This window comes from Anopheles maculipalpis, chromosome 2RL (genome assembly GCF_943734695.1).
Source record: "Anopheles maculipalpis chromosome 2RL, idAnoMacuDA_375_x, whole genome shotgun sequence".
In the NCBI taxonomy this organism is placed as follows: Eukaryota; Metazoa; Arthropoda; class Insecta; order Diptera; family Culicidae; genus Anopheles; species Anopheles maculipalpis.
The window spans coordinates 83713237-83726650 of NC_064871.1; the positions used below are offsets into that span (position 1 = coordinate 83713237).

At 43.5% G+C, this 13414-nt stretch overlaps 2 protein-coding genes across 2 annotated transcripts in view; one reads left to right on the forward strand and one right to left on the reverse strand.

The window, feature by feature from the left end:
• The window catches only part of LOC126567965 (protein kinase C, brain isozyme), a 247902-nt gene that overhangs the window by 76004 nt on the left and 158484 nt on the right, over window positions 1-13414 (reverse strand). The gene's annotated exons all lie outside the window — the stretch shown is intronic.
• Window positions 3079-4026, forward strand: LOC126567553 (trypsin delta-like). Its single transcript, XM_050223772.1, has 3 exons — window positions 3079-3339; window positions 3413-3762; window positions 3834-4026. The coding sequence occupies exons 1-3, from the start codon at window positions 3079-3081 to the stop codon at window positions 4024-4026; spliced, it is 804 nt and encodes a 267-aa protein (XP_050079729.1).

The following is a 13414-nucleotide window of genomic DNA, read 5'->3' on the forward strand; positions in this document are numbered from 1 at the left end:
GCCACTTCCAGGTTAGCTTCACAGGTTCACTTGCAATCCACAGACACGCTCACTCTCTCGCAGTTTACCAATCTCCAGGCTGTGTCTGTGTGTGTGTTTGGCCTGTTTAACTCCAGCAGGAAAAAAAAACCCGAACATCAACGAAAGGAAATTCTCCCATTGACAAGGGTCCCCGAAACCAGCCACAGACCAGAGCGGCAGCACCCGCCGTTCGTTGGGTTTTTGTTATTTAACGCGCTGTGTTGTGCGGTGAAGGAAAAATCCTAGGCGACACTGAGGGCGCATGTTCACGGCCGGGTTCGCTCACGGCCGATGTTGCTGTGCTCTCTCTCTCTCTCTCCCGACTGGACGGGGTGGTTTTGTACCTTTACAGTGTTTGCCCATCCGCCTCACCGTTTGACCCCGCGCCCTACGAATGGGCCGATTCATTCACACGGAGCGGAGTTTTTCCCGCTAGGTGGAAAACTGGGAGTATTGATTTTTGAAGCTTTTCTCACCACGCACACCGCGACACAGACACATGGGAGCATTATCTACATTGGCATACGGGGGGAGGGGGGGGGGGGGGGGCTTTTTTTGCTGCTGTTGGTCTTGTTTTACACACAAACACAATGTAATGTGCGCACGGTGACGGATAAGGGTTAGTGTTGACGGGTATAGAAAATATGGAAATTTAAAATAATAAAATATTTTCTCGTGTAATATAATGCTAATGACTCTCCAGTGGATTTCTTTTTGTTGGTTTTCTTCATTTAATTTTTGCATTCTTTAATACAAACTTCTCAGAACGTTCATATCAATTAATCGTTTTCAAAGGAAACATAAGAGAGACGATCGTAAAGCGATAAAAAATATTAAAAATGCCGTTTGCTCAAATTTAAATTATTCAATGTTCGAGCAGTTATGAATTCAAGTAGATGCTGAATAGTGGGTAACTAGTGGACATTTCTTTCTGGTTTGATGTAATTTGTTCTGATTCATTCTCTTACAAACATGGCTTACTAGCCTTGCCGTTACCACGTAGTTGGATAATATGTCCTCACTACAACGGTAACGGTTCAGAAGGGTAAAGGTATTGAAGGCAGCAAATTAGAGCGTTTAATCTTATAATACTTCAATACGTTAAAAAAAGGCTCTCAAACCACAAAAAATATATAATAAAACTGTGAATATTAGATGTTGAATCACGAAAGCAGCTCAAAAAATAATTAATTTTTCGGGGAAAAAAATCAATAGTTTTAATACTTTAATACAAAATAAGATTACCTTTGCAAGCAATATGGTCTGGCCGCTCTGCATGAATAAAAAAATACTTTTGGAACAACAGGACCACCACTATTTGGGGCAAGCGTGCCGCACACTTTTCCTTGATTTGACTGAGAGTTGAGCTATGAAAATTGTTAAATTTATTGTACACGAGATAACCCGAGATTTAAATCCTGGATATAGATTAACATCCCGATGGAGCGATGGATGGGATTGAATCTCTGAATCAGATTGGTATTTTTTTCATTATTTGAGAGAGAAGTAGGATTGTGTGTATTTATAAAAGGAATGGATCAGAAAATAAGGGTAGCCAAAAGCTGGAATGAATAGGCAATGAACATAGGATCGGAAGGGAGCACTTTGGTGTCACAAACCGCTTATGAACCGCTTATCTTTCAACGTAAAAACAGCCAAATACAAGAAGCCAAAGAACGCAAATCCTTATCCTTTTTTTAAAACCCAAAACAGGAGGAATAGGTGAAACAAATTTGCCCTTAGCATACAGCAGTAAAACATAAGCAATAACTGATATTGCATTTTTACATAATTTTTACACAATTTACGAGTACACAAAAAAAATCTACACATTTTTAACCATTTCTAAAACGTATTACACAGTAACAGTTATTGTTGATTTTTTTCTGAAATTATTTATTTATAATTAATTATGACGGTCCAGATTTTTTTCTGAAATAATTGAGTGAAAAATAAGTATAACATGCCCATGAAAGACAATTCGACTTTTAAAAAAAGTTAAAAAACAACTTTATGTTAAGTTAAAGAATAACTATCTTAACATGGCACATGTGTGCCCCTATTTCCACTAGAATAAATTCAAAGAAGCCAGAAATGGTAGTCTTAAAACTACTGAGGTTACATTACAAAACCAAAAAGAGATCTTTTCCTTACCTAAAATTACACCACACACCACCAATTGAATCGGATGCATCAATAAAAAATAGTTTCGAAATGTCTGTGTAACCATGACTCTTTTTTAACGCAGCAACAGAGGTCGATTTTTTTGTTTAAGATTATTTGAAGAAACCAAGCGCATACTATGCACCGTTACCACGATGTAAAAACGTGCTGGATAGATATCCTTGAAATCTGCTCTGTTTTGAGTCAGAATTAGAAGCCATTTCATCTATGATTTTCTGGCGCATGCACCTGGACAAATAGACGTCAAGGAGCATCGCCTCAAAGCCAACCAGCAGAATGTCTACAAACATTTCGATCAACAGAGCTTTCGTATTTGTAAATAATCAAAAACACTTGCGGATGTTTGTATCTTAAATTGGCGTAAAATGGTTGCTGATAATAGTTGTGCTGATAGTTGTCAAGCGATATGATGCAAATAATCAGTGTTGTGCTGCTGTGCTTCGGCATAACCTACAATTTAAGAATTCTGGCCGACAGTACCGACGATGCCGTTCCGTCCGAACGAATCATAGAAGGCGAACCCATATTAAGTCCGAAATATCAGTATAAGTTTGCGTTACTCGTTTGCTGGGTAGTCGAGATTTCTGCTAGCAGCTGTTGGCGGTTTTAGTCACTTTTATTACTTCAGGTGTAAAGCACGTGCAATGTTAGGACCTGGATAACCTTGAAATCTGCTCTGTTTTGAGTCAGAATTAGAAGCCGATTCATCTACCAGCTTCCGGCACATGCACCTGGACAAATTGACGTCAAGGCATCATCCACAAGCCATCCAGCCGAATGTCTGCAATCGCCTGTGAAATCCAAAACACTTGCGAATATTTTTACCTTTAAGTAGGCGTAAAATGGTAGCCGATATCACAGTTATCAAACAAGATGAAGGAAGTAATCAGTGTAGTGCTTCTGTGCTTCGGCTTAGCCTACAATCTAGCAGTTCTGGCAGACAGTACCGACGATGCCGCTCCGTCTGGCCGTATCATAGAGGGCAAGAGCGTAATAACTCCGAAATATCCTTATATGTTGAGCTTGCATGTTAACGGTATACACACCTGCGGTGCCCTGGTAGTTACAGCTTCGGCAGCGCTTACGTCCGGCTTTTGTGCGGAACAAATCTATATATACAAAGATCTTTCAAAGGTGAGTAGCGCAGTGTGATTCTACTGGTAGAAAAAAAATGTATGTAACCGTTTAATATTTTTTTCTTTTTCAGTTTACTCTTGTTGGAGGTAGCCATTTAAGAGGAGCAGGTGCTAAGTTTCGAGTGATCAAAATCACGTTCCATTCTGGATTCGTTCGTGACTTATGGCCTTACGCATCTGACTACAACATAGCAGTGCTTAACGTTCCAACGAATGCCTTCAGAGGATACCAATATATAGGCCCAATAGGTATCAATAGCAACCCGATTCCAGTTAATACCCCATGCTTTGTACTCGGCTGGGGAAGGGGTTATGGTGACCGATATGCTGATTATCTACAGTACCTTGACGTGACGGTCATAACGCAAGCCACGTGTACTAGACTATGGACTAAACTTATCAATCAGAAAGTAACTCCAGCGTGAGTATAAGTGTGACCTGCAGGATTGATGATAAACGTTTTTAAATCGATGAACGTTTTTGTTTCCACAGAACAATTTGTGCTATGGCAACTGGTGCGAGTGGCTGCCCCGGAGACGAAGGTGGACCATTGGTCTGCGGAGGGAAGCTGGCTGGTATCGTTTCGTTCGTCGATCTCAGATGTGCGAAGTTAATGCCGATAGGATTTACAAGAATTAGTGAGCCAAGCGTTCGTGATTTTATTAAACGATTCGCTTTGATTTAAATGATTATAATAAATAAAAATCGATTGACCGCATCATGTATCAAGAGCTTTAAAATTCATTCATTCAATTAAGCACCAAAACTCGAATTGTTTTGTTTAGCACGTCGGGTGCTAAGGACCATCTTAGGTGTTGTGTGCGAACAGCGGCGTGTGGCGAAGTAGAATGAACTTCGAGCTAGCTGAGCTGTTTGGCGCAGCTAATACACCATCAGGAAGGTGCTCGTCAGTGACCCGTACAGCGACCTTGTTGGCCGGAGCAGCTGTATTTGAACCAGTCAGAAAACTCTCGTATTAATCCTAACCAAATGCTCAAACTATTTCAAATTAAAAAAAAAAAAAACTCCAAAGTATTTCAAATTTTGGGGTTTAAACTGCATTTGAAAACTGTGGCTGCTTTTAAATTTTAACGAAAAGTGCTGCGATAAGGCTGCGGGCCACGATAGATTTCAAAATGAGAATTTCAGGTTCTCATGAGCGTTTGTGAAATTTTCTCGCCTTGACATCGTCTTTTGAGAATCTGGCGCATACATAACCTACCTACACGGGGCAATGGAAAAAAGCGGCAATCGAAAATATGAGATTTTTTTACAGTTTCGAATCGATTTCAACAAATAGGAATTTCCCGTAGCCCGGGGCCTGTATACATAAAACAAACCAATTTCGTGAGTTCGCCATGTTGGTCCATGGTTTATGTTTATCTTTCACAAAAGAAAACCCCTGCAATTAGGGTTTCGTCAAATAAGCGGACGATTTTGACGTATGCTTTCGTTAAATTTCATACAAATATTTCATTCAGTTCGTGCAATATTTTCATTTTATTTTGCAAACAGTTCTTAATATAATGCCCAAGAAATTAGTTTTATCATATTTAATTGCAAAACTAACAAAATCAAAGAAAGAACTCACAAAAAGCCGCACATGTACCTAATATAATTTCACCGAAAGAAGGCGAAACATATCGAAACACGTGCTGCCTGCCCATTGTGCGCATGTAGCATAAGCGCAGCATAGCACACAGAAGAAGAAAGAGAGCAAAATTACATGAACGCAGTACATGCTCGCTCACGAGAAATCGCGTCCGTCTGGTCGCCCGAAGTTCTCTCCCATCACTTGAAGCGAACGGACGTGCCAGTGGCGTTAGCGTCCGCGCGCTTGAATCTAGTGGTTTTTGTGTTAAATATCTACGTTACGCAAAGTTGCAACCCTTGTTAGCTAAATGTAAGCATCTTTATTATTGCTCCGCGACAAGTGTTCACTCAAGTCCAAGCAAAGGTGCGTGTTGGACAGCATAATTCCTTTCGAGAAACTGAACTTAGCTTACGTGCTTTTCGTGGTGTCGCGGTATGAGAAGTTCAAAACAAAGTATGTCCAACAGCAGTGCCTAGTTCTGTGTGGAGGCGTGTACGACGTGTGCCTCAGATCTCGGGGGGTTGTTAATATTGACAGGAAGAGTGCAACTCTTCCGTGACCTGTTCTTGGTCCTGTGATTCACAAGCGTACCCTCAGAAATCGGTGAAGGATTTTAATGCCCTTATGCTGCAAAAGCAATGCTGCCGAGTAGTTGTTTGTCTCTCTCTCTCTCTCTCTCTGTATGCGTGTGTTTTGTGGTCGTTGTGTGTTGTTTGTGTTTCTGTTTACCAGGATTACTAGGCATTCTCCTCCAGGCATGCTTTGTTGATGTCTCTCTCGTCCGTAGCAGTGCGCGAGCAGGGTTATTTATTCTTCCTTCACGCACAACATGTCAAAAATCCTAAACTCATCCAAACACTGCCACTAACCGCATCGAAGCATAGGAAATCAAAGGAACCAGTTTTTTTTAATGCGTTGCTACGGCTGTGTGTGGGGCATGCCAAGACCGGGCGTGATTGTGCGTGTGTCAGATTGCTCGAGAGAACATACAAGGGCGACTGACTGTGACTGTGTTTGTAAGGGCGAGAGAGAGAGAGACAACAATCAGAGAGCAATCATGCGTCAGGTGTGATTGCAGGTGAATGTGCGTTCGTCAGGAGCTAAATCTTCCACGCGACGAAGGCTAAGACAACGTTTTGCGGTCCAGCGAGAATGCGTTGGCCTTGCTTTCTCTGCAGCATTCCTTGCGGGGATGTTACCAAGATACGGGACATCGGAATGGAAAGCTATCTTGGTCGAATGGCAACAGTGTGTGTCTTGTGGGTTGAAATCATCCAAAGTAGGTTGCAAAACTGAAGATAACTTTCCACCGTGGAGATGTATCCAAGAATTCTTGAAGTTTTGACGGATGTCAGTGACAGTCCCAGAGTGAGATTACCCGTGGAAGGAATCCTCACAGCAAAACGGAATGATCAAGTCCCGCAAAGTGAAGTAACTACTTCCGTGACCTACTACTACGGTGTAGCTCCGTAACTTTGATTAATCCAAGCTCTCCCCAAAGCGACCGATTCGCGGTCAAAGAAGAACGGCTCCGGGTCGAGCGCTTTTGCCCATGTTCTGCCACCGCTGTGAAACCCGTTATCTATTCCCAATTTATTGGTTTTTGCTTTGGCAGGTTGTACTGCTCCAACCCCATCCTGCTGCCTCATAATTCTTCTTCAAACACGTGAGGCCAAGCAGACGCAAACAAAAAAAACGCGAAAGAAGGTAACGGACACAGGTGGTGTTCCGTGATGTGGTCGCCCGGGAGAGGGAAGTAATCGATAATTTTTGGACGGTTTTGGTTGCGTTACTTGCTTCGGGCAGGTTCGCACCGAGTTGTTGTTGATGTTGATGTTTGCGTATGACCTTCTTAGCGCAGGTTGTATGTTTTTTTTGTTGTTAGTGCGTGTAACTCGTTCCATCGTTCCAGTTCTATCCCGAGAGTTGGAATGTTCATGAAGGGTACAGAGAAAACAGTAAACGGTTTCCCCCAAAATCGACCAAAATCCTCGTGTTGGATTAAATTGGCCTGCTTTTTATACTTGGAGTAAGGTGAGATGGTACCAATTCTAACTTTACTTTTCTTGTGGGATGTTTTTGGAAGTTCCCTTGGTACAAGTTGTGTGCCATGCTTGCCATTTTCCCATACCCAAGGATGATGTGTCTCTCATGCTTAGCATGTGCTCGTGTCGTGCCAAGTATTCGGAGCGATTTTGTAGATGACATTCTAAGAAGAAAACCCTGTCTGGAGGAAGTATGCTGCTTGTACTTTCCTGGTATAGAAGCGCCACTAAGCGTGTGCCCTGTTGGGGTTGAGCTTTACACACCGTAACCTCAACAGGCTGCACAAAAGTTTTCGTTTCTTCACGTGTTGCCTTCGGGGCAGTGTCTGGAGTGCGTCAAAAACAAAATATTATTCTACGTATTTCTTTACATTGAGTTTGGTGGAAAACGGAATTGTTCCAAGAATTCCTAGCGATACTGATTTCAGGAAATGGAGCCAAGCTTTGGAAAACATTTGCGAAGTTGTCGAGGATACTGTAAGGGACTTCATCTACTGGGATTCGATTCAGAGCTGCCTGCAAAGCTTCTCAAACGCACAATAGAATGAATAATGTATCCCTTGAGGGCATGGAGACGCCTAGCTAAAGGTGGCAATATCCTATCGCCAAAGGTGAACCACCTTGACTCGCTAGGACATTCTGGGCGTCAGTCAGATACCCTGTTCGGAGCCAGCTTATGCGAAAACGAACGATGAACGAATTCAATCCACCAACGGTGTGTCTTATGAATACCTTTTACTACTCCTTCCTTTCCGCAGTTCAGGAGATATCCTCGCCCCGCTACATAGTGCCGTTTCTTGCTGGTTCCGTTTCGTTGTGACGGGGAAAAAATGTCAAAAGGTGGCTGCAACCATCATACCGGCGACTATCGACGATTTGTGTGCAAAGTGTAAAGTGAAAGAGAAACCGGTTCGGTACGAGCATCGGCAACTAAAAGCCAGCAAGTGTACTTGTGTCTGTGTGTATGTGGCAGTGTAAGTGGGCAAGCTTGACATAACCTCAGAAAGGTCGCTACTTAGTTGGGTGGGAGGTAGTCGTGTCGATAGTGAAGAAGAGCGCACTTCCACATCTTGAAGTCTGTGGTCGGATGTTGAAAGGCAAGCAAGGAATCAAGGAAGTTGTAATATCATATCATATTTAAACCCGACGGTAGTATCAAGTGTAATAGGAAGCAAACCAAGTGACAGGTGACAAGTGACCATTCGGGGGTGTGAGAGTTCCAGAGTTAGGACAAAGAAATCCTCAGACGCCGAAGAACTACTTAGAGAGGTAAGTCGATTTTATAGACATTACCCGACGAATGATGGGTACTTTAAGAGGACATCAGCTAAGTCTTTAATGTGCCATTCAATCAATTTGTGTCAAAAGAGCACACCATGACAAGTCCCAAACCTTTCTTATCAATGCACGGAGTAAATTGATTCCTTGTAATAACGTGTGATGGCACCCGAAACCGTTAAGTGAAAGGTTCTCGGAACAGTTAATCTGGACCAACTGAGGTCGACCGTTCGAGATGTGGCTTTTAGAAAGTTCTCCAACATACAGCATCCAGAACGTCGAGCAATGTACCGTTGTGAAAGGTAGTTTGGATGTGGTTTTTTTTACGAGAATTTGGACATTCTTGTGGCGCATTTCACCGCAGTTACCCTCAGGGTGAAAGGACAACTTTCTTTTTGCAGATTGTTTGCAATCATCGTCTTGAACAGGTTTTGGTTCTCTATGTAAAGTACACTTGTCATACAAATTGGAAAGAAACCCATGAGGGATTGAAGATTGAAGGCTTCTTTCCACGTACTGTTCTCAATGCAGAATCAAATGCTGTAAAGCTGTGTCGTCTTCGTTGGACATGTCAATCACATTTTCCCACGTGTATCATCTTTGGCCCTGAGGACGGGGGAAGCCTACCGTAGCGATTATTTTAAGCAATTTCATGCTATCAGTTGCTGGACGCAACCAATTCTACCTCTTTCGCGGCGGTCGAGACAAGCCTAGCTCTAGACGGCATATAGACATGCTTCCAGGCGATGGTGGTACCCACCCCTAATGTTCATGTTCTTGTGCTTGTGATGTTTTATCTTTTTCGTAGGCGTACATATTTGCCGCCGACAAGACAAGATGTTCCTCGTGCCGACGAAAAGCACTACCCTTCTTATACACGTATCTTGGGGAGGAAGTGGTAAAATCTCGTGTTTGGCATGTATTTTTGCTGTGTTTCTCAACTCAACCCGCGACCATTCGAGGTGCATGATGGAGCAGTTGTAGAGGGCATAGTTTTCGCCTTCGAATATATTTTCGTGTGGCCCGAAGGCGTTAGCGGAACGTGCAGGAATCATATTTATCCATCAGTTGGAGCGATTATTGTGGACCGTGTGCTCTCCACGACCTGGCGTTGTGTTGTTATGTGCAAAAATTTTCCGTATGAAAATGGGGGAATCGGCAAGGGGCCAGAGAAAGGTGGGTTAGTCGTCGAAGCAAAAATATATATCGACCTCCGAGAAAAGTGTGCGAGAGAAAAACGTGCCCGAACTAGCGAAATATGAATGTCATGCCTTTAGAAGAATTGGAGCATTTGGGAGAAGAAAATAGGCCCCCCCCGTTCCCGTATATCTATCAAAATGGTACGTGCCGCCGGCAAACTGACTGGGGCCGCCCTAGGTCCGGACGTGACTTATCGGGTCTTCGATCGAGAACCTGACCTGGCGAGTCGTCCATTACCTATACACCCGGGGGTTTTTTCCCGATCCGTCCCGATCGACACTTTCGGGTGACCTCGGCCGGCAAACGGTGGTAGCCAACGCTTTCGGGCACGTAGTACTACTTCAGCGCAGGCGAAACAGAAGTTGCCAAAATGGACGCACGTTATAAACCTACGGACGAGTTCGGATTCTCGATTGTGGGCACGTTTTGTAATGAATGTTCTGCTATTTTCTGCGCCAACAGTTAAAAGCTTTCAAGTCAGCGAATTTGATAAGGAGCTGTTGGTTGTTGCTGATAACGGACCTAAGCGTTGGGGTACTTTTTGCACAAAAAGCCTCTTCGAGGACCGCTACTCTATACACACACACAGGTTGGCACACCGGTTGAGCTTCTCTTATAATTTCTAATTGCACAACTATGACTTGCTTTGCTGACCAAGGAAGCATCCATCATCCAGCAGCTGCTTGCTTCTCAGTGAACTGAAAACACTCTCGTGAAAAGTTTTTTATTGCTGATGCGACTCCGTACCGTTTCGCTGTGCAATCGGTTATGAATAGGCAAGCAGACAAACGAAAAGTTTCTCCCCCTTGTAGATCTGTGCTGCAGAAGCTAGTATAGGAAAGCTCTGAAGTTGTGTCGAGTGTCGAGGAGAAGAGTTGGTCATCGATTTTTCGAGTAGTGCGGGCCGTGGCAGCAGGTCCCGAACAGATTTCGTGTGTAGTGTGTGGAATCCCTCAAGTAGAATCTTGTGTGAGGGCTCCTACACAGGTGTAAGGGTTAACCAGTCTATGGGTGGGTTTGTGTATGGGGAAAGATTTTAGACATCGAGAGATAGGGCAAGTGAATTTGTACGAAAACCACTGTACAACAATGACCCGTTTGGGTGCTTTCGTTCGGGGAAGCTGTAACTTCAGGTAAGTTCAGGGACTCGTGCTTGTAGCACGAAAGAATGGAGACGATGAATTATTAAGCAGGGAGCAAATTTCTTGCTCAACGTAAAACTTGCCCGGATTGAAGTACACATGATCTAGAAGCAGCAGCAGTAGCAGCACCATTGCCATTCGACCAGTACCACACCACCACCACCACCGTTGAGTACCTTTGGGGAGCCTCCAGATCAAACTGGCTAGTGAATTGCCGGTACTAAAACATCTTCATACCAAACCGGAGAAGGATCCATTCCGACATACTCGAAAGGATCCCACGGTTCAGGTTCAGGTGCAAATGTAACACAATTTAGCCGAGCCTAGGCTAAGAGCTGTGTTTCCTCCTACTCATCCACATTCGATGCATCCAAGCGAAATTACACCTTAAGCAATGGGAGCTGCTTTTTTTCTGCTGTGCCCTTTAGTAGCTTCAAGGTTCAAGGACTTAAATTCGTGGTCCTGAGCACCTTGAGTAAGCGGTGAAATGTAGGACACAAACAACTACAGCTCTTTTTTTTGGCGCATTCTGCGCCGTAAAACATCGTCTTGGCATGCAAATGTATCTGCTTCCTTCCTACTTATGCCCTGGCGGGTGTAAGCTAGGAAAGAGGGGCAAACAGCAAATGCCTACCCGTGGTGGAATGGAAATAAAATGTAAACGAATATAAAATTCAACGCATCTTTTTCTTGCTGTACGCGCCCGTGAGCAAATGTGAAATTTGGACGAGTTTTCTACATCGTCCTTTTCGTCGTGCTCGCCGTGTACGTGATTTGTTTACCAAGAGTGCAAGATAGCCGGGCGTGGGTACATTGCTCCGAAAAGCTTGCCTGCTGCATGCTGCCCGTCCCCGAGAGCTTTAGGCTTTGAGGCGAGGTGTTGGGTGACAGCTGTCAAGTTTTATTGCGACTTCATCGGTGGCGGACATGGATCGTATCGTTTGCAGGTGGAAACGTAATTTCGGCATTTGGTGGGTGGCCCCGGCAGCTCTGGTGTGGTAGAAAGCGTACACCAAAACCCATTACACCATGGGAAGAAGAGTCGCGGTACGGAAGACGTCATGTCATGCGAGCCGGATGGAATGTAGCGAATATGCTGTAGTGTACTTTTGTTGGCAATTTCTTGCTATTTCGTACGACGCCTTTTTATGGCGCAGTGAACACTTTCGTTCTTTTGCAGGGAAATTGCTAAAGGTCGATGGAAGAAATTGATGTAAAATAGAATATGTTTTGTTGTGGGGAAACATCTTCCGATCGTCGCCGCCGAAGGTTCATTCACTCGATTTTTATGACTTCCATTTGATGAAGTCATGTAGCTGCAACAGTAGAATTGACTTTTTATTTAAACTTGTCTTGTATCTAAATATTCTACATCATTTTGGTGCAATGCTCATGTCTAGATTGAGATGGAAAAGATGCTTCTTAAGCTAAGAAGTACCTCCGAATACGTTTTTAAAATAATTTAACATTAGAAATCTGCTTTAATTTATTGCTTAATCCAAACGAATAAAAGCATAACAAACACCCGAAACCCTTATCTTGGCCACATCCTTATCATGCCAGTCCGGGAAGAAAAGTTAACTCAAAGTGAAAAGTTACAAAATACCTTAACTCACCTTTTCCTCGCAGGAAACAACTAAAACATCGTATGGAAATGAGGGTTTTTTTGTGCCATGCTCCAGAATGGGAAGCTTTTCTTCCCCGAATTGGATGAAATATCGTTCTAGCGATTGGCAAACACATCTACCCTCCTCCCGCCTGCTTCTGGTGCGGAAGCTAAATCGATCGATTGAAATATGTTTTTTCCCCCTTTCTCGGTCGAATGAACATCCCGATGAACCATTTTCTTGTTGTCATTTTCCCATGCCAAAAGCTTGCTTACGAGAGGAAAGAGGTGAGAGAGATGAAGGTTCTAGCGATTTTCAAACACCGATAAGCTGGGTGGGCAAAAGGGCGACATTAATTTGACGTGTGGCCCAGCTTCATCCGCCCGAAGCGCGAGCTAGCGTTACGGTTGGGATGTCGAAATTTTCAAAAGCACCAATTGAAATTTATTTCCTGCTTTGTTCTAATTTTTTGTTCCATTTGCACGAACACACTTTTCACCCTTTTTTTGCCAGGGTTCTATCTGCAGGGTGCTTTTCACACTTCTCTGATGTTGCTAGCGTTTTTGAAAAAAAAAAAATGTATTGAGAACGTGTGACGCCCGAGCTTTTGCTGGGAAAAGTTTTTCAATATAATCTGTTTTACCGTGCACTCGTCGAGATTAGATGATGCCCCTCAGGGCAGTGTTGCTGGAAGAGCAGGAGATGTAGAGCGTAATTTATTTATCGCCACCCTGCGAACCAAATTTTCGGAGTATTCTTGCTTCGCCGGAAGGTAGGCGGGGAGGGCAAAGGATTAATGTCTGCGATGAAGAACAAATAAAATTTCAATGATTGGAAAGGTATTAGCCGAATGGAGTGTGGACAAATAACAAGCGAAGGGCAAATGATACGATAACCTTTCTTCAACATGTCATTGTGAGAGCTTACGTTTTTCTAATCTTTACGATTTATGATGCTTTTTTGAAGAAAGAATTCAATTGAATGGGAAGTAAGAGAGAGGTAAAAGGCAGATAGATGACAACGGTCGGCGCAATCGGAATCGGTTTGCACTCGTATTACACGCATCGGTAGACGATGATGCGACAAAATTCCGCACTGTTGGCCGAGCTTTCGTCATCAGTTCCAATCGCCTAGTCGTTCCATTCCTCATATCCGATTAAACGTTTTCACTGATGGAGGAGATATACAAACGCGTAGATCGTGTAGG